The sequence below is a fragment of the Podarcis erhardii genome (genome assembly GCF_964252035.2).
Source record: "Podarcis erhardii genome assembly, chromosome: 3".
NCBI classification, from domain to species: domain Eukaryota; kingdom Metazoa; phylum Chordata; class Lepidosauria; order Squamata; family Lacertidae; genus Podarcis; species Podarcis erhardii.
In genome coordinates, this window is record NC_138507.1 from 95,767,015 (window position 1) to 95,792,013 (window position 24,999).

The 24,999-nt window shown below is 38.4% G+C and overlaps 1 protein-coding gene across 1 annotated transcript in view; it reads right to left on the reverse strand.

Annotated features, from left to right (window-relative positions):
• Nucleotides 1–24,999, reverse strand: part of SPATA17 (spermatogenesis associated 17) — a 73,438-nt gene that overhangs the window by 44,267 nt on the left and 4,172 nt on the right. The window contains 3 exon segments of the mRNA XM_081857827.1: nt 1,834–1,957; nt 18,225–18,328; nt 23,445–23,495. Of these exon segments, the coding sequence (XP_081713953.1) occupies nt 1,834–1,957; nt 18,225–18,328; nt 23,445–23,495 (279 nt within the window).

Consider the following 24,999-nt stretch of genomic DNA (forward strand, 5'->3'; position numbering starts at 1 on the left):
GCATAGATTCTATGGCAAGTTTCTTCATAATTATAGGGATGATGAAGAAAGAATTTTCTTCAAACAAAGGAAGGCTTAGATGTGTTAGGTGTTACTTGACTAGTTATTGAAACCACCAATAAACGAAGAACGTTGATTAAAAGCTCAATATTTCATAAGGATAAAGTTTTAGAGCTTGTCATTTATTTCTCCAGGCATTGTCTTCTAGCAACCTCAGTTTTAATCAAAATACAATTCCAATTCTATTTTTAACTTCTTTGTATGCTAAGTTTATACCAGCATTAGACACCGTGAGAAGGTAATATATAAGGATGCAACAAATCTGTATATTTTAATGTGTGTGTGTGTGTATAATTTGCATATTTGCATTAACCTGCTGCATATCAAATCACAGGGAATGTAAGATATACCGCAATTCTGCAATGACATTGGCGCATTTTGGGGCTGGGACCTGAAGTGCTAGTTCTTAAATTGTTAAGCAATATTTCAATAAGTGCATTACACTTCAGAGACAAGTGTGATTTTCACATGTTGCTACATATTGCACCATTTGATTAGCATGTTTGTAGATTGTCTTGAAATTATGAGGATGAGAAATCTTAAATTTCCAAATTAACCATAAATACCCCATAAATCTTCATTGAGATGCGGTTTGTCCACTCTTTGAAATATTTGGATGTATTTATATATCTAAATTAAAGTTTTAAACAATGAAAAGTCCTTTCCCAGAGAGATTTTTTTCTTTCAAGGAGCAGATGAATAATTCATTTTTAATAATATTGATTTACTAATTAGTCCTTTCTTCTGTTTCTTCACAAACAAGCCTTGATTTCACTAAATTTACAATTAAAATAACTAATTTCCACTAATCAGTTCACTTTCCCATAATTAATTGCTATGCAGCTTAGGTAAACAAACTCCAACATTGCTTATTCATGATTGATGTGACACAAAAGAAGGGAGCTAAATTTTCTATGGCAAAATCTTATGCTGTTGTCTTCGATCCCTCATTGGAAGAATGACACTTGTTAAGCAAAAAGTGAGCATGACTAAATAAAAAGTCTAATCATCAATAACAGATACCCATTTAAGACTGAAACAATTGTGCTTGCATTTCCAGTATGGATGTTCATATAAATAAGCACTTATCGCAGGCAGGAAAAGACTTATTTGCACTGATGAACTTAAGCAGGGATTAAAGAGGGGAACATCTGTCATACCAAATAGCTCTTCAGAATTCCAGCAAATCTTCTAAGAAGAGTAAATAGATCTGCTGGAATATATTCAAGAGTACTGTCTACAAGAAGGTAATCAAGGTAAATTTGCTGACCCAAGAAGATCACTCTGGAAAGTTGTTGGTTTTTTTTTTAAACAGATAATCTATTCTTAATCACCTATTTTGAAACATAGTGGAGTAATGTAATTCTGATCAAAGCATTAGCTCAATTAAAACAGGAAAAATATGAAACCCCTCCTCAGCTTAATAACTGGTTAGTCCTTGACAAGTGAAACAACCACAACAATAAGCCAGTCAAAATGAGTTTTTAAAGTGAGGTTATGCCCTTTGTGTTGTGTTATCACAATGGCAGATCAAACTGCTGACTTGGACTCTTTCTGCCAGCCGCGCTGATGCCGCCTCTATGAAGCTGCTGTCGTGTCATGCAGCAGTCATGGTACCTGCTCTCGCCTATAGAAATGCACTAAATTGAACTCGAAGTAGTGTCTTTGTGATATCTTTTCAACAAGTCATGTCCCATTCAGCCTGCTAGTTTATCTCTGTCAAGCTAGGGGCCTCAGTGGTTTGCATGAGCTGTCAGGGACAGGTACACCAACCTGCACAGTGCTAAGGAGGTAATGCATCTTTTGGGCGAGGTAATCCTTTTTCCTTTTTTCTATTTCGAGGGCTTTTTTCTGTTCCTCTTTCTCCTTCATCTCTGCAAACTCTTCCAGTTCTTTCCTGCATGAAAACATTTAAATGATTACTGGGCCAATGTAAAAAGGCATCAGTGCTTTAAAAAGTCTTTCCCAGCCCACCTTCCCTAGTGATATGCTGGCATCGTCCACTGTTTACTGAAATCGACAACATCAGGATTGGCTACATTCAGCAATGCCTGGCTAGTACTGTTAGAACAAAGGAATTCAAGAGACATTCAGCCAATGCACTAAGATTCTCACCCATTCTGGGAGATCCAGCTTCATATAAACAAGATTTAAAGATTCATAGGTAAACTATTATGTATCCTTGTATCTATGTTTTTAGAACAAAATCAGCTTACAAATTGTTTAGAAATGACTGGTTTTAGTTTTAATAATAACATTAAAATAATTATTTGTACCCCATCCATCTGACTGGGTTGCCCCAGCCACTTTGGGAGGCTTCCAACAGAATATAAAAACAACCAAGATACATCAGACATCAAAAGCTTCCCAATACAGAGCTGTGAAACTTAAGCTTCCCTAAACACGGCATGATATTTTAATGTTGGGGCAGGAGTTAAAGATAAAGGAATAAACTTCTCCATATAGTACCGGAGCATGAAGGAAACGTGTAGTTGGTTATGCGAGTTAGATGCCACATGAAAATTTGTAGCCTCCCTAGAATAGATACTTATGGATGACTGTGTAGTGCCATGCTTAGTTAGACCAATGGTCTTTCTAAGTTCAACATTCTGCTTACTAACAGAGCTCAGTAAGCATGGGGAGGTTGTAAATAAGGAACTATCCTGTGTTTTTGCTGTTGAATAAGCATTTGTCTACCTTTCTGAGTCACAAGGTTACAGGTATAAAGAGACTGACAGAGAGGGTCCTATAGAGATTGCTCATTACTGGATATTTATTGGGAGAGGGGCCATGCACCAGTGGTATATCTCAGGTGACAGAAGTGGAAACCCCTCCCCAATGGACCTGGGACCAGGAGTGTACTAGCAAATTCAGAAATGCAGGGTCCCTGCATAATAGTCACAGCTATACCCCCTCACAACCAGACCTCCTCACAGTCATGTCCCTTTCCAAGTTTATACAACCTTGTAAGATTATACAGCAATAATAATTAGGGAGGCATTGCAACAATTAGTGCAGTTCTCTATGTGTTGCCTTTCAGCTAGATCTACTATTTTCTGTGCATGTACATGGGTATATGATTTGGAGTGCTCCAATATATTATTTTGGAGTGAATTGAGTTGTGTTTTCCCTGAAGTTCCATTGTCTGTAGCAGAACTTTAACATCAGTTTTTTGAAACTGAAGCAGCTTGTGTTTTTATATGGAATACACAGAACAACTCATCGATGTTGTTCTTGCGCATCTGACTCCAGAGTGTCCCTACAAGTCAATCCTCAGTGGTTGACTCACCTCCTTCAACTCGGATTGGCTCAAATCAACAGAAAGGGTGAAAATACTTTTTGGCTAAAATCTCCCCTTTTATGCTGACTGGTTGGCTCCAGGATGCTGGAGGCAAGGACACTGGGGGGACCCTGCTTCAGAAATAGTAATGTGTATTTGACCTCCACACAACCCCAGACCATTATCCTTCTGCCTTGGACTTCTGCTTCTAGTCTGAGTAGATAGTGTTGGGTTACATGAACAAATGGTCTGATTCAGTATTAAGACACAGAAGATTAAGTAATTAGTTAAGAGAACTCTTGCAGGAATTTTCTACCCTGTGAATTTGTTTCTACGGGACCGCCTCTCCTGGTATGCCCCACAGAGGAACTTACGGTCTTCAAATAAAAACACCTTGAAGGTCCCAAGCCACAGAGAGGTTAGGCTGGCCTCAACCAGAGCCAGGGCTTTTTCGGCTGCGGCTCCAACCTGGTGGAACGCTCTGTCACAAGAGACAAGGGCCCTGCAGGACTTGACATCTTTCCGCAGGGCCTGCAAGACAGAGCTGTTCCACCTGGCCTTTTGTTAGGGCGCAGCCTGACTCCCTCCTTTGGCAATCTTTTCAAGACTTTAGCTTATGGTTGCCATTAATTTTGTTTTTAACTCATTTTTATAATGTTTTATAATGTTGTATTGTTTTAGTGTTGTTAGCCGCCCTGAGCCCGGCTTCGGCTGGGGAGGGCGGGATATAAATAAAATTTATTATTATTATTATTATTATTCTAATAAATTACTAATCCTATTGCCAATTATTGAACCCTTAAAACATTTCATAGATAAAATGTGATTGCATAATATATTTATAACAACGCATTACAGTATCACCCTCACTAACATATACCCAGAGTAGAAGTTAGCTTGATTAACATTTGTTGTTATTGGTATTAAGAAACACTAATTCAAATTAACCTTGTGTGTGAAAGACATAAATTTTGTTCAGCGATGTATGTAGATTTAATAAATGTTAATTAGGTAAGTTCTGACCTTTTTCTGGGCATCTTATGTAAAATACAGCATTGAAAATAATTCAGTTCCTGTAGGGTAAATATTTATAATACTTCAACATATTCCATATCAATTAAATATCAGGGAGTGCAATCCACAGCACAGTAAAGTTAATAGCAAAACTCCCATTGATTTTAATGGCACTGGTTTGGATGCATGTAATTAAATATTACAATTAATTCAAAGAGCCCCGTGTAGATACAAAGGGCACATGCAGGGCACTTTTGCATGCATTCAAGGGGTACACCGGTTGCCTACCCTATAAATGGAAAGCTTCAATACATATGAAAAAATCCCCAATACATATGTGAAGGACCGTGCACGTGTTCTCAAAGAGGAGCTGGTTGCACTTAGACACACCCAGGCAATGTCCTGACCCAGGATGTTGGTCTTTGTCAGGCTGATGGCAAAGCCGAATCCCATACAGGTTTGGGCAAATTGGTTGGTGAGACTCTAGAGCTTCCTTGGAGTGCACAATCAAGGCTGCCTCATCTGCAAAGAACCTCTCTCAGATATGGACCCACCACACTTTTGTCTTGGTGTGCAGACGTCTCAGGTTAAATAGTCCCCCACCACTCCTTGAATGGATGTAGACACCGTCTTCAGTCGAGCTGAAGACATAGGAGAGCAACAAGGAGAAGAATATGCCAAAGAGGCTCCATGTTCTTAATGCCAGGCTCAGTCAGGGATCTGCTGCTCTCTTTTGCCAAACACATAACTGTGTTGTAGGTAGTTCCACTTTGCTTTGATGCTGTCTCTGGGGCAGTTCAGTAGAGCTTCTTTGACAGAATCGGAGAAGGATCTTGCTCATCACTAGTGAGTGATCTGTGTCACAGTTGGCACTGTGGTAGCTCCATGTGACATGATCACAGTTCAGTGCCAATCACCTGGTGACAATCAAGTGCAGCCAGTGCCCGTGCCAGTGCCCCAATCTTGGACATCTCCATGACACTTGCTGTTTTGCCTTGGTAGAGAAGAACCTGTTCATGGTTCAGAGGCTGTGATATGAACACAGATCTAGCAGCTGTTGTCCATTCTTGTTCATGCTGCCAATACTAAAGGGGCCTATGAAGTTGCCCCACGTGTGATGATCATCTCCAACTCTAGCATTGAAATCTCCCAGGTGTTCGCAGGCTGGGACCCTCCCGAGAGCCTGGTCTAGTGGGAGTGTAGACATTCAATATGTTAACTGGACTGGAGGTGGTTGAAAGGTGAGGGAAAGCAAGCATTCTGAGCCCTTGGTCAGCGGTTCTATTGCGGACAGAAGAGGGTTCCACACTGTGAAGCCTATACCGTGAGTATGTGGTTCTTCTGGATGCCCTCCTTGCCAGAAAAAGGTGTCATTCATCTCTTGGAGGCTGTCATTTGAAGTTTGGTCTCCTGTAGAGCAGCAAGGTCAATGCTGATCATTTTTAGCCCATAGTCAATGATGGCCCACAAGACACCATTCAACTACCTTAGAGACTCCACTCCAGATTTGTGTAGGGTTCATTCCTTAGCTTTTTCTTCTCCTGAAGATGTCCATGTGGTGTGGAACCACTTTTATCAGCAGTTTCCTTATCCAAAATTGGAGTTTCATCTAATTTGCTATGGGCCCTCAAGCTTCCCAGCTAGGACATGAACTGAAAACTAGGTTTCTTCAGGCTTCCTACCCCTAGAATTCACCTCCAGAGTTATAAGTTCTTACAAGTTCTCTCTTTTACATCATCAGTTACTTACTACAGTACTGTGGTCTTGGCACAGTGGGAGTCTCCTGAAATAAAGGCTAAACGCAAGAAGCACTTTAAAGGTTTGCTTTGAAAAATAATCAGAGTTAAACCTGTGTGAAGTGTAGGACTGTGAATTTCATTGCATTACAGAGCTATTCAGAAAACTATGATGATCATGCAACAATCAGTTGACTCTGTCCATCACAAAACCAGAGCATTTTCACTCCATTACAATTATAGATATTTTCAGTTTCTCGCTATCTATAAATATGTAGATATGGAACATTTTGATGTTGTTTGTAATGCTACTGCATTTTATTACAATGGATGTATTTCCCCCCTTTTTTATGATGTAACCCATGCTGAGATTGCTTGTTGATGAATGACAGGATACAAAACAAATAAATAATATTTTCAGTATAATGGGTCATAACTTTTTAAAACATGCAATCTGGCAATATTTTTACCATAGATATAGAAAACTCTGTTACAAAAATCTATATGCTATGTCATTTTTTACTTTTCCATCAAAATATTAATCCATAACATGTAGAGTAAAATATTAAGTAAATCACACATGTTTTTCTTTCAAATGTACAAGGCAAAAGTAGAACAAAACAGAAATAAATTAAAGATAGGAGAAGATGTATTATTCTGTTTCAATCCCTGGAATGTTTTCTTTTTTCTTTTTGTTGCCTTTTACTGTTAAAGGCTTCTAATACAATATTTCATACAAGGTTACTTATGAAACATACTGACGTTTAAAAATCACCATGCTATGCTTTTGCAGCAGTGTAATTTTTTTCCAACATAAGATTAAATTGCAAAATAAATGAATTACTTAGAGTGGCATGGCCCCCATTTTGCCACACTTCTCTTGAAAATTGCTTATTAATATGAAAAAAGAAGTTGGAAAATAGCCTGTTTTACTTTATGCATAGTGTTTGGAGGCCTCCAAGCCTGGAGACCTGGACTTGCTGTACATTTTAGATTGTATTGGCAAGCGGGTACACTGACCTTTTTGACCTGCATCTCAAGGCTATTATTAATCGCTAAGTAACCTGGTAAAGCCAAACAAATTTGTTTCCATTGAAAGGATCTCTATCTGTGTCTGAGAATTTGTGCCGTACCAAACCAACCTCATTAACTGTGTCCACTTTTGACAAAGAACTAGGACTTGGAGAGACTGGTGACCTTTCTTTGTCCTCAAGGAACAGATCTCAGAGCCGAGAAATGTGAGTAAATAAGCATTTTTACAATAACATTAATAAAAATATATAAACATACATTCTCAGATTTTTAAAAGCAATTACACCTGTCAACATTGGTACATATGTTTCCTATTTAGTAATTACACTTTTTTTGTTGCAGATTTGTCTGGTCAGCCTCAGTATCTATGAACCACAGAGAATAAAATGCCTACGAATGAATATTTACAAGTTCTTCATTTCCATCCAACTTCTTGTCAACAATGGTAAAAGCTAGAATTGTCCAAAAACGAGTAAGTGCTGGACAACACAGAAGAAAAGCATTTATATACAAATATATATTCAATTTAATTAATTGAAACAATTTTGTTTCATCAATGAAACATCAATGAAACAATGAAACAATAAAACAATTTTGTTTCATCAATGAAAGTTGACTATTATTATTTTGAATGGATGATTCACTATTCACTATAGTAATTTGGTAAAATTAAATTACATTTGTCAAAAAATGCAGAACTTGGCAGCAAATAATTTTCTTATGAACAATCACTGCAGCATAAAGGCTATATCAGTAACAAGTATTTCCTTTCTTCTTTAATCTCCAATGCTAGTCCAATAACCGCCCTGGGAGTTATAGGATGGTATTCAACTATATTTTACTCAGACTAGACCCACTGCAATTAATGGACCTAGTTTAGTCATTTTCAATCATTTCAATAGGTCTACTCTAAGTAAAACTTAGTTGAATATTACTCACAGAATTGAAGAGCAGATATAATTCTTTTTTACGTGAACAGGCAGCCTACATTTTTAGAGCTCATTTTCTTCACAATATATATCAATGCTAAACTGGCAACACAGAAAAAGCTAAGATGGTATCTTTTGTTGAACTTGTAAGATGGTATTTTTTGTTGAACTTGTATCTTATATAATATTTAAGGGAAACACTATAATTTATGTATATGAATGAATTATACGTATAAAAACATGATGTGGTTGTTAGACCCTAGTTCAACACTAGGTGGCTAGTGATCTAGAACAATGAATAGGTGGAAAGAGAGAGTTCTAAGCTCTCTAGCATACACCTATAGAAGGAAAAACAGGGTTTGAGTTGGGATGAGTGCAGGAATGTGATGAATGAGCACATTTTTAAGAACAATAGTTACAACAACAGGATTTCTTCCTCAAATGGGTTCACACAGAGTCCTACGTATAAGTAAGCAGTGATTCAAAGAGGCATATAAGTAGGAATCTAAGACTGAATAGGGAACCTAAAAACAAGGAACTATTTTAACAAAGAATTATATGTTATTTATGCCCTACTATAACAGTGCTTCTAGAGTGGTACCAATTCCCAAGCAGAAGGCACCCCAACTGTCTGCAGATTCTTAAGGGAAGTCCAATGATATCAGAAAATAAATGTATGTTCCCAGGTAGCAAGATTTGATAGGAATTAAGCATCATCCTGAACTGGTGCAAGCAAATTAGACGGCAGTGAATATTCTAATTCAGTGCATCTAGTACAGTGGTACGTACCTTGGGTTAAGTACTTAATTCATTCTGGAGATCCGTTCTTAACCTGAAACTGTACTTAACCTGAAGCACCACTTTAGCTAATGGGGCCTCCCGCTGCCACCACCACATGATTTCTGTTCTCATCCTGAAGCAAAGTTCTTAACCCGAGGTACTATTTCTGGGTTAGTGGAGTCTGTAACCTGAAGCGTCTGTAACCTGAAGCGTTTGTAACCCGAGGTACCACTGTATATGTTTCTGCAGTGGGTCTCTCATGGGCAGACATGCTTGGGAATCAAAGGTGAGGGAAGGAAAAAAAGGGAGACAGTCTCTACCAAAGGTTAGGCCCTGAAGGAAAATACTGAAGGAACAAAATGATCACTCCAGGTGAAAGCACATGCACATTTTCCTTTACTTTTCCTGAAAACTTTTAAATTAAATTGTTAAAAAAATACAAAAAAATTAATAAGAACCCCAAACCACTTAAAAATATAGCCATTAACATGCCCTGCATAATAAAAACAATAAAGGGAACCCTTTGAAAGAGAAACAATTACAAAGAAAATTAAACATAATGCTGATGAAATCATACAACATTAGCCCCACTGAGCAAGAAGTCCTTGTGTGGGCTTCCATTAGTGGGACCCTTTAACTGAATCTTTCCCCTAGACTTCAGTACAGTGGTACCTCTGGTTACAAATGTTTCTGGTTACAAACACTTCAGGTTACAAGCTCTGCTAACCCGGAAGTAGCTGCTCCCGGTTGCGAACTTTGCTCCAGGGTGCGAACGGAAATCGCGCGCCAAAGACACGCGCACAGCGGGAGGCCCCATTAGCGAAAGCGCGCCTCAGGATAAGAACGGTTTCAGCTTAAGAACGGACCTCCGGAACGAATTAAGTTCATAACCAGAGGTACCAGTGTATCATCCTCTTGAAATCACAATGCAGCAAAAATCAGTTGAATCTGAAGGGGGAATCAGGGCCCCATAATTTGACCATTCAGATTAAGGATGTTACATATTTTTTTGTCAACCCAAATAAACGAATATTCCTTTATCCTATGAGTTATCATTCATAATTGCTAAATTAATTGATTGAATTATGTAAATCTACATATGAATAAAAATTGGTTAGAAGAACGTGGCATACATTTTGGTTTCAGATGGCACCATCTTAGAAAAGCCCTTCAGCATGAGGATGAACTAGGAATTCCTCTTCTAAAATGTTGTCTGTCATGTAATCCTATATAAACTTGGCTTGGCTCTTCTTATGTTCCTACCCTATGCATAGGATATTAGTGAAGTTACAAAGAAAAATGAATATGTGAACCTGTGCCTGACATTCTGCCCCCAAATGCCCTACAAAATGGTAAAAGTCAGCAAAAGCGAGAATGAAGGCCTAATAAAGCTTTGGGAAAGTTGGAGAAAAAGGAATAGAATCTTTTTATGGTAAAATGCCACAATAATTTAAATCCTTTCACTAGTTAAATGCATTCATATTTTAGAAGTAATGCACTTAGGAACACTTGTCATCATGATTCAACTAAGATTATATGCAACAAATGTCTGAGACTGTGAATTTTTCACTTTTGGTTAGGTATTAAAAATAAAACTCATTCATGTGCCAAGGTAACTTATTGTTATTCTGAGTTTTCATTTATGCAGTGTGCAGTGGTGTTGGTTCCAGCTATGAGATGCAAATTTGGTTGACAGTGCTCCTTCTGTTTCTATAAATGTTAAAAATACATATATAATGTTTTCCTAGCACTTTAGTAGATGTCTTTAAATGATGATTACAGCCGTATTCAGACCGTAATGGTGATGCACTCAACACTAAGATCTTGCAGATTTATACTGACATACTTTCATTGAACTTTATCAAACTATTGCATTTTGTTTTGCATTTTAATAAGAAGTTTGTGATCTTGTGACTGTATAACTATAAATATGTAGCATTAAGGAAAGGAAAGGGCATTTCAGACAAATCAAAATAGTGTATAATTTGTATAGGAAAGGGTAGAGAGAACAGTCAAGATAGGGCATATTCACAGTAAAACATTAATAAAAACAAAATAAAACTGTGGTTTACTCTGATGGAGTCATCATATCAGGAGGGATACAGTATCAGACTAGTCTGTTGATCTCATGACCACATTTCCAACTCTCTATTCCAGGCATAGGAAAACTCCGGCCCTCCAGATATTTGGGACTACAATTCCCACCATCCCTGACCACTGGTCCTGTTAGCTAGGGATGATGGGAATTGTAGTCCCAAACATCTGGAGGGCTGGCGTTTCCCTATGCCTGCTCTATTCTTTAGATCTACTAGAAAGGTAAAAATGATAGAGGTTTACATATTTCATGCCAAGATAATCTATTGCTGGTCTTTATGATTTGGGATCTAAGTCATTGCTTCTTCCTTTCCTATAAAATTATTGCTGCGTTCAAATGAAGTATCCTAGCTTGTAGGCAAATCTAAGCTTTGTTCTGGGTTTAGCAATCCTGGTTTCACCAAAACGAATCACAATCCCCAACGCAGCCATGATGTTAAGCCAAGTATTGCACTTTGTTTTTCCCAAGCAGTGGTAGGGAAGCGTGAAATGGACACAACACACTCTTGCATGGTAAACTATGGTTTATGATTACCATGATTTCTCCACGTGGCCAGTGAAGTGTAAAATTTGTTTCTGGCTATCAATTGGTTATTTGATTGTACCAATAATCTTCAGTAAAAGTTTTTTTACAACACATGTAGTAAGCATTTATTTATGTAAAAGTATTTTTATTTTATTTTTTATATATAAATATTTATTAAAATTTTTGAATACAAATGCACAAATAATAAGCAACCTTGCTTATATCATAACGTGGTTTCATCGCTTCTTTGGACTCCCTCACGTCTCCCGCTCCCATTTACATCGTAAAAAGGTTTTTCCAAGCAAATTATCAACTTGTTTACGATCTTATATCCACTCATTTAAATATAATCTAGCAATTCTCCAAAAAATTTATGTTTTCTTTAATCTCACTTATCATCAAATTCAAATCTAATTTAGTGGTGGCCAATTTTTTATAATCTAGCATCTATGTAAAAGTATTTTTAAAAAGATACCAATACACTTACATCAGCTCTCTGAGCCTCAAAGTCGATAAAAGAGCTTTCAACATGAATTGGCACTACATCAATTTCTGGGGATCACAGTCAGTAGTGCATCAGCAATGATTCCTCTGATTACTGCCTTCCTGCCCCAATATTTACTTTCACTAGCAGAGCTAAGCTAAGTAGAGAGGAGATGAGACACAGGAGTCTACGAAAAACCACCAAGAAGTTATATGTACATTTAAGATGAGGGAGGGAGTTGAGTTACAATTAAATGAGGCTTCAGGAGTTTTACTGCAGAAAGATACAGTAGTTTTCTACTTACTCACTCTGAGAACCTCCCAAAATGTAACAAGGAGAGCGTGTATAAGCTTTGTGAGAAATAACACTATAGTAGGGTTGCCATGTTTCAAAATATGGGCCAGAATTGTTGAGCTTGTTTGGCAAAATTGCCAAAAGGACCACACACACAAAAATTGAGCTATTTTTAAGGAAAATCGCCAAAAACAACACTACCAACATAGGTTGCCACATGTCCGGATTTTTCTGGACATTTCAGCAATTTCCGTCAGACACTGCTTCCAACTGCAGTATTCCAGCTATGCCTGGGAATTTCTGGATGTATGGCAACACTATACTATGGCCATATTCTTTTTAAGTCAGGTGTGAAGAACCCTTGGCCCTCAGGATGTTGCTGAACTACAACTCCCATCAGCCCCCATAAAAAGTTAGAATTACTTAACCCAGTGTGTGTAACTTTACACTTGATTGCACTGAATCACATTTAATGCCCATTCACCCAGTTTAGAGAGCTAGCTCCTTGCAAACTGTTCCTATTCTTACACTTTCCCTTCTTCACTTAATGCCTTTTCCCTTTTAGAAGGGTCCAGTGAAGTCTCATAGTCCAAACCCTATAAAAAAACTAAAGCCAAGCCAGAAAAAAACAGATAACATGTCCTGGGGACAAACAAAAATGTGTGGGTACAACTAGCCACAGAACTGAAAGTGTGGGGTCCTCCAGATGTTTTGGACTACAATTCCCAACACCCCTGACTACTGACCATGCTGTCTGGGGCTGCTGGCAATTGTAGATCACAACATCGGGAGGGCACCACATTGGCTATCCCTGTTAACCATATCAGTCAATTAGTCACCAGTAAATTCAGTTTGTCTCTAGAAAGAATAATTATAACACAATGATTAAAAAGCAAGATAAGGTACTGTTTTAATGGCCCACTACATTCCCCCCATCTAAAATCCCACCTAACATTTCATGCGTATGAAAGAAGAGTTACAAGTCTCTTAACATGAACAGAGCAAACACCCCTCTCCTCTGGTGTTTCTCTCCCAGATAATTTTACTTCCAATCTTGGTGCCTGGCCCTTTATCCTGAACCGCAGATACCCTGTCAGATGCCTACAACTGCATAGAGCAGGAGTGATATAATTTAATCAGTTACAACCCAAGAATTGTGTTTTCAAAAATCTCATTTATTAATATATCATCTTTAGGTAATCATATTTACCCTCCTAATTTATGGAATATTTATAATGCTATATGTGTCCTTGAAATAGGGACAGTATACTATGAAAAAGTGGCCCAGCTACTGGAGTTCATAAATTTTGTTCAGCTTTCGATGAGTTCAAAGAATTGCCATGTAAGAAAAGCCTTACAGAGGGAATTTATCTGATTATGGCAGTAATAATTACCCAGCTGTTTATTGCAGATAGAGAAATAATTCATGTAGGCAATAGGCCGTGGTGGCAATGACACTCCACATTTAGTAAATATGCAAACTGTTCACTTCTAATTAACCAAGCTAGAGGATGCCCTTATTAAATGTATAAACTAAAAGTGCCTTCCTGACAAGTGATGAATTGTTACATTGCACAAACTCTTGCCACAGAATTATTGGAGTGAACTTGGGGCTTAACTTCATTAAGAGATCTTGTGGGATAGTTAAATGAGGATGGACAGCATAACAAGGCCAGCCTGACAGCCAATGATATGTTAGAGCTTAATGAAATTGCACCTTTCCCTTCTTTTCTACTTACTTTACAGTTAAGATCCCACTTTAGATAAAATAGGAGACTGTGAAATCTGTTGCAGTTGAGACTATATAAAAGTGTGTGATACACACTGCGGCTCAGGTTTTAACAGCAGAATCAATCTACAGAAGATACTAAAGTCCATAAGTAACCTTAATAAAGGTAGTTCAGCAGCCAAAATGTCCCATAATTACTTTATCACTGCTCTGGAACAGCTTTAAGTTTCATCCCGGCTCTACAGTGAATTGTTCAATTAAAAAAAGGGGTACAATGAAATTAGTTGCCAAGTTTTTGAAGAAACAGATTCAAATTTCGCCAACACTTTAATTTTTGCCTGGAAGGTAATGGGCAGCCATATCAATGTAATATGCTGCCATTTTCCTAATCCTGTTAAGAGGTAGGACACCATCTTCTCCCCAAAGGAAATCTCCAAACAGTGCTCAAAAGTAGTCACAGAGAGTTTGCACAATTAACTGATGTTCATGTTAAGAAAGACTAATTATGGTATCAGATCTTGATCAGATACAGAGAATTCCCATGTGTATTTTGGACTTGGTAACTGTCAAGGAAAAGCTAGATTCTGCTAGCGGCAGACCTTGGTGTCTCAACTTTCAGTGGTGCCCTGTTTGACACCAAAATCTGGTGGGTGGGTGGGTGTCCCCTCAACCTCTCGCCTTCCGTTGGATGTCATAGTTGCGGTGCCTCAGAAGCTCCGTGTCCAGTGCAGCTGCACCAGTTGTGTTCCCCTAGATCCGCCTTTGATCCTACTCAGCAAATTGTTTCCCTATTATACATGGGAATTCACCCATCCTATGAATCACACACACACAGTTTCAAATTACTTGCTTTCAGCAGAACATTTTTCTGTTCCAACTCCTCTTGCTCCATTAAAACTGCCTAGTCCTAAGAGCCGACAGGTTTCCTTTGGGTAGTCTAGTGAACTACTCATACTGTTTGTGCTCAGTTTCCAGAGTCCTCTTGAGGAACAGAATAGGGTGTGGAGACTTTTTGGCTCCACGGGACAGATCCTTATTAGGATCTGCATCAAGGGGCCAAATCTGGCAGATGGGCAGGACCCCCGCCTGTCAATCACATGATATCATTATGTCCTATGAAGGGGGGGGGGACAGGCTTTTGCAATAACTTTCTTGTGAGTTACCCTGAATTTACTTACTAATAAAGATAGGATATAAATGGTCAAAATAAAATAAAGACATCTACAAGGACATTGGGCAATATTTGTTTACAATGCTGCGATATGCTGGTCAGACCTACTGAAACACTCGGTTTTGTTCCCAAGCTGGACAAACCAACTGTCCTTACTGGAGGCATTATTAAACATTTGGTGGAATACTAAATCTGAGTAGTTAAGTTCCCGTTTGGATTTGAAATGAACATTTAACCCAGGCTCTTGGGTTTAAAAATGGGCTATTTTTATACCGATTATAGCTCTACAACATCTCCTAAATTTGAGACGGGACAGTGATCTGTCTCTGTCCAAACCTGTCCAAACTACTTCCTTTAGGATCAGAAAACTGAAGAACAATGCATTTATTACACAGGCAAACACAGGTTCCCAACACCATCTTTGCCAGATTCCTATAAAGGCTGGGGCTGCGTTTGTAGCACAGAAACAGCTGGTGGGATTAAGATGCTTGGCTCCCCCTATTCCATTGATTCTCCCCTGAAGATGTACCCTCCAGCTCTTTATCCCCCAATTGTGCTTATTCGAATCTCAGAGCTTGGCTGAGAAATGTAGGGTTAAAATGGCCAGGGTGGATTTGGAAGGAATAATGGCTTAGGCGCCCTATCCTGCCTAACTCTTTCTTACTTTAGTGTTACAAGGCAAACACGGGGATCCCACATTTGTCTCATAGCTTGCAGTTCAAGCCAAAGGGTCGCCAGTTAAACCTATTTCAAATGAAGCTTAAAGCCATAAGCAATAGCAAAGGGCTTGTGGATAACAGTTCTAATGAATTCAATCTATTCCTGAAATTAGCTCATTTTCTCAGTTGATTGCATCCCACCTTTAATGCTGCAAAACATTAAGTAACAGATAAAGTCAATGTATATCTGAAACTAAAATTAGAAGAGAAACTTGGTGTATTGTAAGTTTCACCATTAACAGCATTATGATTTTTATTAACGCTGCCAATCTGTATCCCTGAGGCTAGTTTTTAATTTCATGATATCATTTTCTTGTTCATAACCTAGGGCAGTTTTTGCATATGGGGCTATAGGTTATAAGTGGACACATCTAGAAAATGCATACTCAGTCTTTAAATTAATCAAACCAATTTATCTTTGTAAGAGGAAGGCTGTGAAAACATAATCTTACATATGTGTTATATAAACATAATGACAAAAGGGGCTATCCAGACACATATGGTGGTATTCAGCTAAGCTTTACTCCATGTAGATTCACTAACATTAATAAGCACAACTAGGGTAGATATATTAATTTCAATGGGTTGCCTCTGAGTAAAGCTTAGCTGAATACCACTCATAGAAGATTTTTGTTTCCAAGTACTGCTTGATGGGGTGTTGTTGTTTTGTTTTTATGTTATGTACTTTGTTTTTATACTATAAACCACCCTGTAATCTTTGTATGAAGGGTAATATACAAATTAAATTTTTAAAAAATTCTGCTGCATTTTTACTACAGTATTTGTGTTTACAAGAATAACAAAAATGTGCACAAATGCCTTTTTTTTTGTAAATTTACAAGATCTAAGGATTGATGCATCTTCACTGGAGCTGTAACACAAATTATTTCTCCCACAGAAGATTATGATTTCCCTTTCTGAGTTGCTAAAAATGAAATAATCTGTCAAACAGGGCTGAAGCGATGGGAGAAGACCCATGATGGCAAAAATCACATCAAGTGAAATTGTCGTTTGTGAGCAATTCTCAGACTAGGGAACCTGCGGCCTTGAGGATGTTTGTGGATACCAACTCCCATCAGCCCCATTTAGAATGCCCAATGGTCAGGCATGATGGAAGCTGTTGTTGCTGGCATCAGTCTGTCTCTGGGACAAGTTGTATTCCAGCCACATCTGGAGGATCCCAGGTTCCCCACACCTATTTTAAAGGGATAGTGACACTCTCTTGGTGTCTTTTTTTAAAAAAATAATATTTATTAAAGTTTTGAAAGTTACAGAAAGAAAAAAGAAAAAGAATTAAACATAACAAAACCATACAATACAGAAACAAAAATATTACATATACATAACAAAAATAAAACAAAAACAATTTAAAAAAGAAAAAAGAAACACAACCAATACTTTCAATGTTATTAACTTTCTTTTACTTGTTTCAGCGACCTCCTCACACCTCCCTTTTTTTGTATTCCACTTCGATTAATTGTTTCAGCAAATCCTTTCCATCTTCCTCAAATTTCTGTCCTATCATTTAACTTAACAAATTCTAACATTATTTTTTTCCCCTTTAATCCAATTACAATCTATTATACTTAATTCTTTATAACATTTCTGCTAAAGCCATGTAACTTCATTCCAACATCTTTCTAACATTCCTTAATTTTACAATATTTCTGTAGATAATCTTTAAATTTCTTCCAATCTTCTTCCACCAACTCTTCTCCCTCACTCTCTTGGTGTCTTGACCTACAGACCGTAAGGAAGCAGTGAGGTCCAAGGGACAGAATGTTCACTGCACCACTGAGTGATGGAGTTGAGTCTAACTCAAGGCTGGATGACTCTATAAACACGCTCAGTGCACATGGTGGACAGTGGACAGGTGGATATTCTCTTCTTAACCATCTCCAGCTCCTTGACCCCTGAGAGCCATTATCTGGTGCAGGCACTGGAAAACTATCATGGCCTAGCAGCATGTGCCTTGTCTCAGCACCCATCCACCAGAATTAGGGCCCACATACATGTTGCAACTGCAGTCTTAAGCCTCTAGCACTACTTCATTATTATACAGACTTGTTAATATAGAAAGTCCAGAGTATTTTTCTCCTGAGCAGATGGAAAGAGATACATTCTGTGTTGTATGCATTTCAGCTTTGGGCTCACTCCAGTGGATTCAGTAGAATCATAGCTGCATGCATACTGGTATAAACAAGATCATAATTTGCACCACATGCTTAGGTAAGAGAAAGAAGAAGACTACTTTATATATTGGATAATGGAGGCAATTCTTTCCATGAAGAAATAATTTAATTAGCACCATAAACTATTTAGAAATATATAAAAAAAGAAATTTAAAGTTTCACTACTCAGTATTTTTATCTTTACCTGACCAGCTCATTATTCAAAGCAATAGCTTCCAGGTACTTCTTCAGCGCATAATAATTATGGATATACTTTCGCACGTAATAGCCTCGCCATCTTTTCTGAATCTAGTGGAGAAAAAGCACATATATTTGCTTCAATACTTTTTTTGCAAGAGAGATCACGTTGTCAATTTATATTAAAAATCTAGTTTTATGAGAGATGATATTGCTTTAGCATCAAGCATGCATGTATACATAATTACAGGTATGAGGAAAAAGTAATATATTGAAATAGTACTTATTGATCAAGGAATGCTAAAGTGAACATGAGCTTACAATGGTTGTGCAAGATATTTTGCATATACCAACGAATTTTGAGGCTATTTAGAATGAAATCCATTCACCTGTTTTTCAAAGCAGTACCAAAAGAAATAAGTATTATATTCAAGTCAAAGCAGTTAGCCATGTTTAAGTTAATTACAGAGTATCATATAAATTAACATCTAGATTCTCTACATTTCAAATTTCACTAAAGCTATTACCTTAAGAATTGGTCTGTATTTTATCACATAGAAGGCTATCTGTCTCTGTCTGTTTAGAACTTTAAAGGCTCTTTCCCTACAACTAAGGAATGCTAGGTGGAGATGCTTGGCCACAAAACACGTGATTCTGAATGCCGAGGGAAGTGATTGCTGAGCCATATTCACAAGGAAGGAGGTGCTGCTGTATTATCTCCCAGAGGGTTAAACTTTCCTGCCTGGTGGGATGGGGCAATGCAGGAAAGATAAGCTGTGGCTATTTCAAAAGACAGCTCTGATGGATCAAACAAAAGATCCATTTCATCCAGCATACCGTTTCCACAATGGCCAGCCAAGGAGAAGCCCACGAGCAAAACATGAGGGCAACAGACATCTTCCACTCAGTTGCCCAGCATCAGGTATTCAGAGGCACACTGACTCCAATACGGGAAGTAGTACACAGCCATCATGACTCCTAGCCACTGATGGCATATCATTCATAAATTTGTCTAGACTCTTTTATCGCCTGAGGTCTTGCGAAGAGTTCCAGAGCCTGTGTACAGCCTTCCCACAGCCCAGCAAGCAAAGCAGAGGGCTTAAAAACACTTTCCAGGGTGGGAAAACGCTTTGCGGAAAGAGCTTTTAAGTCCTCCACCCTTCTCTTCAGCTCTGGGTTGGCCATGTGAGGGCTGTGGAGGCTCCCATGAGATCTCAGACAGCCCTGCAAAATCTTGCAATAGCCTCCAAAGCCTGGTAAAAAACTGTCTCTTGCCCGCTTTCTATTTATTTATTTATTTGTTGGCAATCCACCTGAAGTAAAATCAGTGTATTGTGACTGGCACTCTTAAACATAAACTATACAGAGGGGTGAAAAACTTTGCACAGCAGTGGGTTTGATGTATCAAAGTGAACTCTGAAGCATTCTAGGAGGTTGTAAAAGTATTCTAGAAGGCTGACTCCAAACTGGGTGGTAGGCCAAGAAAGAAGCGGCTAACATTCGTAGTGGTGTCAGATAAGACTTAAAATACACATACAGTAATGGCTCTGAATTGCCTTTAGCTATGCAGAAAACATTTTGAATTATGGTGCTGGAGAAGACTCTTGAGAGTCCCATGGACTGCAAGAAGATCAAACCTCTCTATTCTTAAGGAAATCAGCCCTGAGTGCTCACTGGAAGGACAGATCGTGAAGCTGAGACTCCAATACTTTGGCCACCTCATGAGAAGAGAAGACTCCCTGGAAAAGACCCTGATGTTGGGGAAAGATGGAGGGCACAAGGAGAAGGGGATGACAGAGGATGAGATGGTTGGACAGTGTTGTCGAAGCTACCAGCATGAGTTTGACCAAACTGCGGGAGGCAGTGGAAGACAGAAGTGCCTGACATGCTCTGGTCCATGGGGTCACAAAGAGTCGGACACGACTAAACAACTAAACAACATGCAGAAAACAAGCAGATAGCTCTTTATTACACAGCAGTAAAAAAATGAAATATTATTATAAAATCAGGTGATTTTATGCTTTATGTGCCAATCATACTCTGGCTGGACTCCTGCTGTGCTTCACTGGTCCTCCCTTTCAGGTCTAAGTCTTGAACAGGACATAGAGCAGGCCTGAACAAATAGTGATCCACAAAGATGGATGTGTCATCAGAAGTGCTTGACAAACCCTCTGTTCTGGCAGCCCCAGGCAGGAAGCAAACTCGGGAGGTTAACTGAACTTATTATGGAATGCTATACAGCACAAGACTCGCAAACCACATTTAGCTTTATGGGTCAACTGTTGTTGAAATCTTAAGCGGTCAGCATGCATCTTTTGAGACACCTGTGTATGCAACACCCTAAACATTTTTAATCCTTACATCTCATTGGATGTTTTCCAGTACTAGTACTATCCCAAATGGCACACCCATTGTCATTAATAGCTTTTCCAGTACAGCCATAGTTTTATATACTCTGCATTCCCTATTATCTATTGTCTGAGTCCTAGCCATTTTAGTCTCTCCATATGCCAGAACTTTTTTCTGGTGTTTCCCAACATAGTGCAGGACACACAACTACCTACCTGACTTTGCTGAATTGGTTTAAAAATGTAATACTTCCACCACCGTATCTTACAATTCCAAGGTGAATATTTACACACTCCTACAAAAGGCGAGTGTGTATGCCCTTCAAAGTAATTAGCAAGTTTCAATGGTGATTGGTACCAAACAATTATTGTCATTGATCAGTACCAAACAGATAATTTTAAACAAAGTCATTGTGTGCTCAGCAGATTACAGCTTGTTAACGGGCAAGTTCTAAATGACCTCTTAAGCTAGTCAAATCAATGATGCATATTCCTCATTAAGTAACATCAAAATGTAAGTGGTCTTATAAATAATGTTTATTTTAAGCACTAAAACAAATGGCAAAACCTTGATATATCAAAAGCCATCTGCTCACACAAAGATTGTTCCTTTAAAAAACATGGATTACTTTTGTTGTTGAAAATTCACAGCAACCCTTAAATCTTCCAAATGAAAAGGATGAATATATAACAACCCACTATACTAAAAGTAAATCTGATTCATGGAAAATTATGCATTATAATAATTGCTTTCTTTGTGCTTTTTCTTGTTCTAAAGGTGAGAGTTTGACAGTAGTGGGTTAGATATAATTAAGGGACAGCTTTAAAGAATGCACAGTGACACAAAAGCCATTACACCAACCAGGTGTTTTGCCTTTCTGCCCGAATCTAATTTTAAAACTGTTTTTCAAAACGGAAGATATGCTGCACTGGTACAATGAAGCCATATCAGGCTACCCAAGGCTTTTATTTTTTTATTTTTTTACTTACACACACACACACACACAGCATTTTTTCCCTCCCCTTTCACCTGAAGGCATTAGCCTATGGGCAAGATTCAGCAATTTAGCAGCATGGGGCTGCATAAGGAAAAGGAAAACACTGATAGGCTGGATACAGCGTACAACTTTTTATTTCCTGTCTTTACACCAGCAGATTAATTTTCAGGTATTATGCTCCAGTTTTATGCCAATATTTATGCCAATGATTTTACAGGGCTTATGGTGATATAAATGCAAGCATCACGACAATTATGGTGGCCCTCCTCTGCTGAAAACCAAGCACAATCACACTTAAATTAAAGAAACATTGCTAAATGCATTAAAATTGGGAGGTTTAATGGTTGAATCAAGATACGTTGTTATGAAAACGGAAGACTGCCTCCCATTTGTAGAAGTGAGTCAAATGCAGAAGAGGCTTCCATTCAGCAAACGGGATGTTGCCACATCAGGAAGGAGGGAAGGCAATTTCCACAGATCTCCTCTCCCTTCTGCAACCTCCAGTGCCATCTCCCATTCTGTTCCAAAGGGTCTCTCAACTCCCTGAAACATATTTCAACCACGGGGGTATGGGGAATCGGCAAAAATTGCCTAGCCTCTTCTGCAGGTGAGAGCATCCAGTTTGCGGAGTTCCACTCCATGCAACTTTAGATCCAATCCTATGGATTTCAGAGTCTGGAATGTTGAGACCTAGGTATCCCCCACCCCTTAGCTTGACACTAGGCTTCCTACAGAGTATCTATACCGTCACTGATCTAGATTACCCAGAATGTCATCTCAGGTAATCCAGATACATGGTTTCTAAGGGATGGGCAGAAGAAGTCATACTTTGATTTTCATCCTTAGTACTCTGCACAAGTAAGCTGAGGCTGACAGAAGGCGTGCATGTGAAATACAGGAAGAATGTCTGCAAAAGAGGGACTGGGTGCATGTGTGTACTTCCACATGGTCAGGGCCAGTGTGGTTATGGTGTGATACAAGACAGACATGGGTTCAAATCCAGTCATGACTCTGAACCAGTCATTCTCACTTAATCTAACCTACCTCATAGGACTGTTGTGAAGATAAAGGGGAAATGAAAAGAATCATCTAGACCGCCCTAAGAGGAAAGGTGGAGAAAATGCACTCAATCATAGACTTCAACACAACAATGCAGGGCTGCACATGCACTTCCTCGGAAACAGCACTGGTCGGTATTGGGGGGGGGGGGCTGCACCAGTTATCTGTCCCCACCTCTTGAACAATGATCAGTGTGATATCGAATAATATTATTCAATTTTTTAAAAACAACCACAGATTTTTTAAATCTTGTAAGGGCAATGCACATACACCCAAGCTGCGGGAAGACACTTTGCACAACTGAAAATTATACATGCATCAACCATTACCATGGATGAAAACTGCCTGTGTACATGTTTGATCCTAGCAGAACTAGGGCAGAAATTAAACAGGTTTCACTTCTGGTCTGAGTCACATGATACAGCAATGTAAGCTGAAGGTAAGCAGGTCTGGGTCTGAGTAGTCTGAATGGAATGTTACCAGTGAACTCTGTGTAAGCTGCTTTGAGTCCATGACAGAAGAAAATTGGTGGGTGGGTGTACACATATATAAATGAATAATATTTTAATAGCTACGACAAAGCGCCCCAACATTTGGAATAGAGAAGAATTCACACATCCATATCTTAAATCAAACAGAAATTTTCAAAAATGCAACTTAGATTACTTAGTGTAACTTTAAATTTGTAACTATGTACCATTTCCTCACTTTACCATCAGCATATCAATCAAGTGTATATTATTCTGGGTTGCTCATTTTATTAAAAGCAAATTCAGAGCACAATTGACTTTTCATTTGTTTAACAAGTGAAGAAATATTTACCCTGACAGCCATTTCATTGTAGAAATTCATCTTCATAATAAAATATGCTGTCTGTGAATCAAGGAGGGGTGGGGGGAAAGATGGCATACATTTCAGTTACACAAAGACAGTACTCCTATTTTTACATATAAAAGATAAGAATCTTTATACATAATACATAATAAGAGTTCTAGGCTTAGAGAGAATAAAATCAAACTTTGTATTGAAGAGATAGGCTTCCTAATACATAATGCAGGCTTAACCAGAAAAATCTATGGTAGTCAAACTAGCAGCTAATGGAGATATATGATCATAAAATGCTCTCCGCTGAGTTTGATAATCAATGGTGCTCTACTGAGAGTAGAATAACAAAGCAGAAATATTCACAAGTGCTGGTGACACGTAGTATTGTATGATTTATTCACTGGGGTTCTTTTAACCAAAACTCACAGAAACATAAAAGGAATTCATATTTCAAGACGTCTGGTTTAATGAAAAATTCAAAGAAATGCTGTCTTCAGTCGAAATCGTTCAAGGATATGGATGCAGTGATGGAGCAAAATTGTGCCTTCCAACCATCTGTACTAAATGTTATGTACTTAGTTGCCTCCTGAGTAATTCTTGGGAATTTTGTTTCATTTAATATTCATTCCAACATCATAAAATCATAAATACAATGATAACATGTTACAGTGAATCCCCTGATATAGAAAACATTTCCTGGTTCCCTTCCAATAAAGGCGAATCCCACTCTGAGTGAAAGAATCCCCTGTTATAGCAAACACTCACTTGGCAGGATAGGTTATTTTAATGGATACATCACTTTACACTAAGCTTTCACATCTGTTCCGCCCTCTAATTACAAATGCAAAATGAACATAATTCACAACTGCATCATAAAAAGTAAAATAAGTACTTTCAAGGCAGAAGATGTCCTTTATTCAGCATAAGTTGCAGACTTGGAGGGGAGGGGGACTACAAATCAGAGGGAAAAGTGATATGTAGTTTCCTTTTCTCTCACTACTCCCCTCACCCTCCCTGGCAAAGAAGAATTCACCGTAAAAGGGTTTCACTGTAATTAGTGTTATTTGAATTGCCTAGTCTGATCCAAAGCAAATTGTCTGTGGAGAGCAGCAGGACCGGATTATTTATCAACAGTCTGGGCAATTAAGAAACAGTTGGCTGCAATATGTTATTTACAAATGAACACAATGATGCTACTTCATTTTAAAATTCGCTTTCTTCATTACATTAGGCCAGGCATAATTCCTTTCATTTAATTAAAGGAGGTCTTAAAATGCTGGCTTTAATATTATATTACTTCCTTTCTAATATAGCAAAAAATTATCACAGGGAAGGGAGAGCTTTTTAAAAACCAAAAAAACTGAAAATCTGTTGTTTTAAAGCCTTGGAACAGCTTATTAGGTCACTCTCCTTTTGAGAACTCCTGAGTAGGACTACTCTCAATGAGGCTTGCGTTAAGCACCAAATTTAAAAGGCACTGAATGCAAGCTCTGCTTGCAGAGGAACAACTGGAAAGGTGTGTGCGCACCAAGGCTCCCAGTTGTCCCTTCCT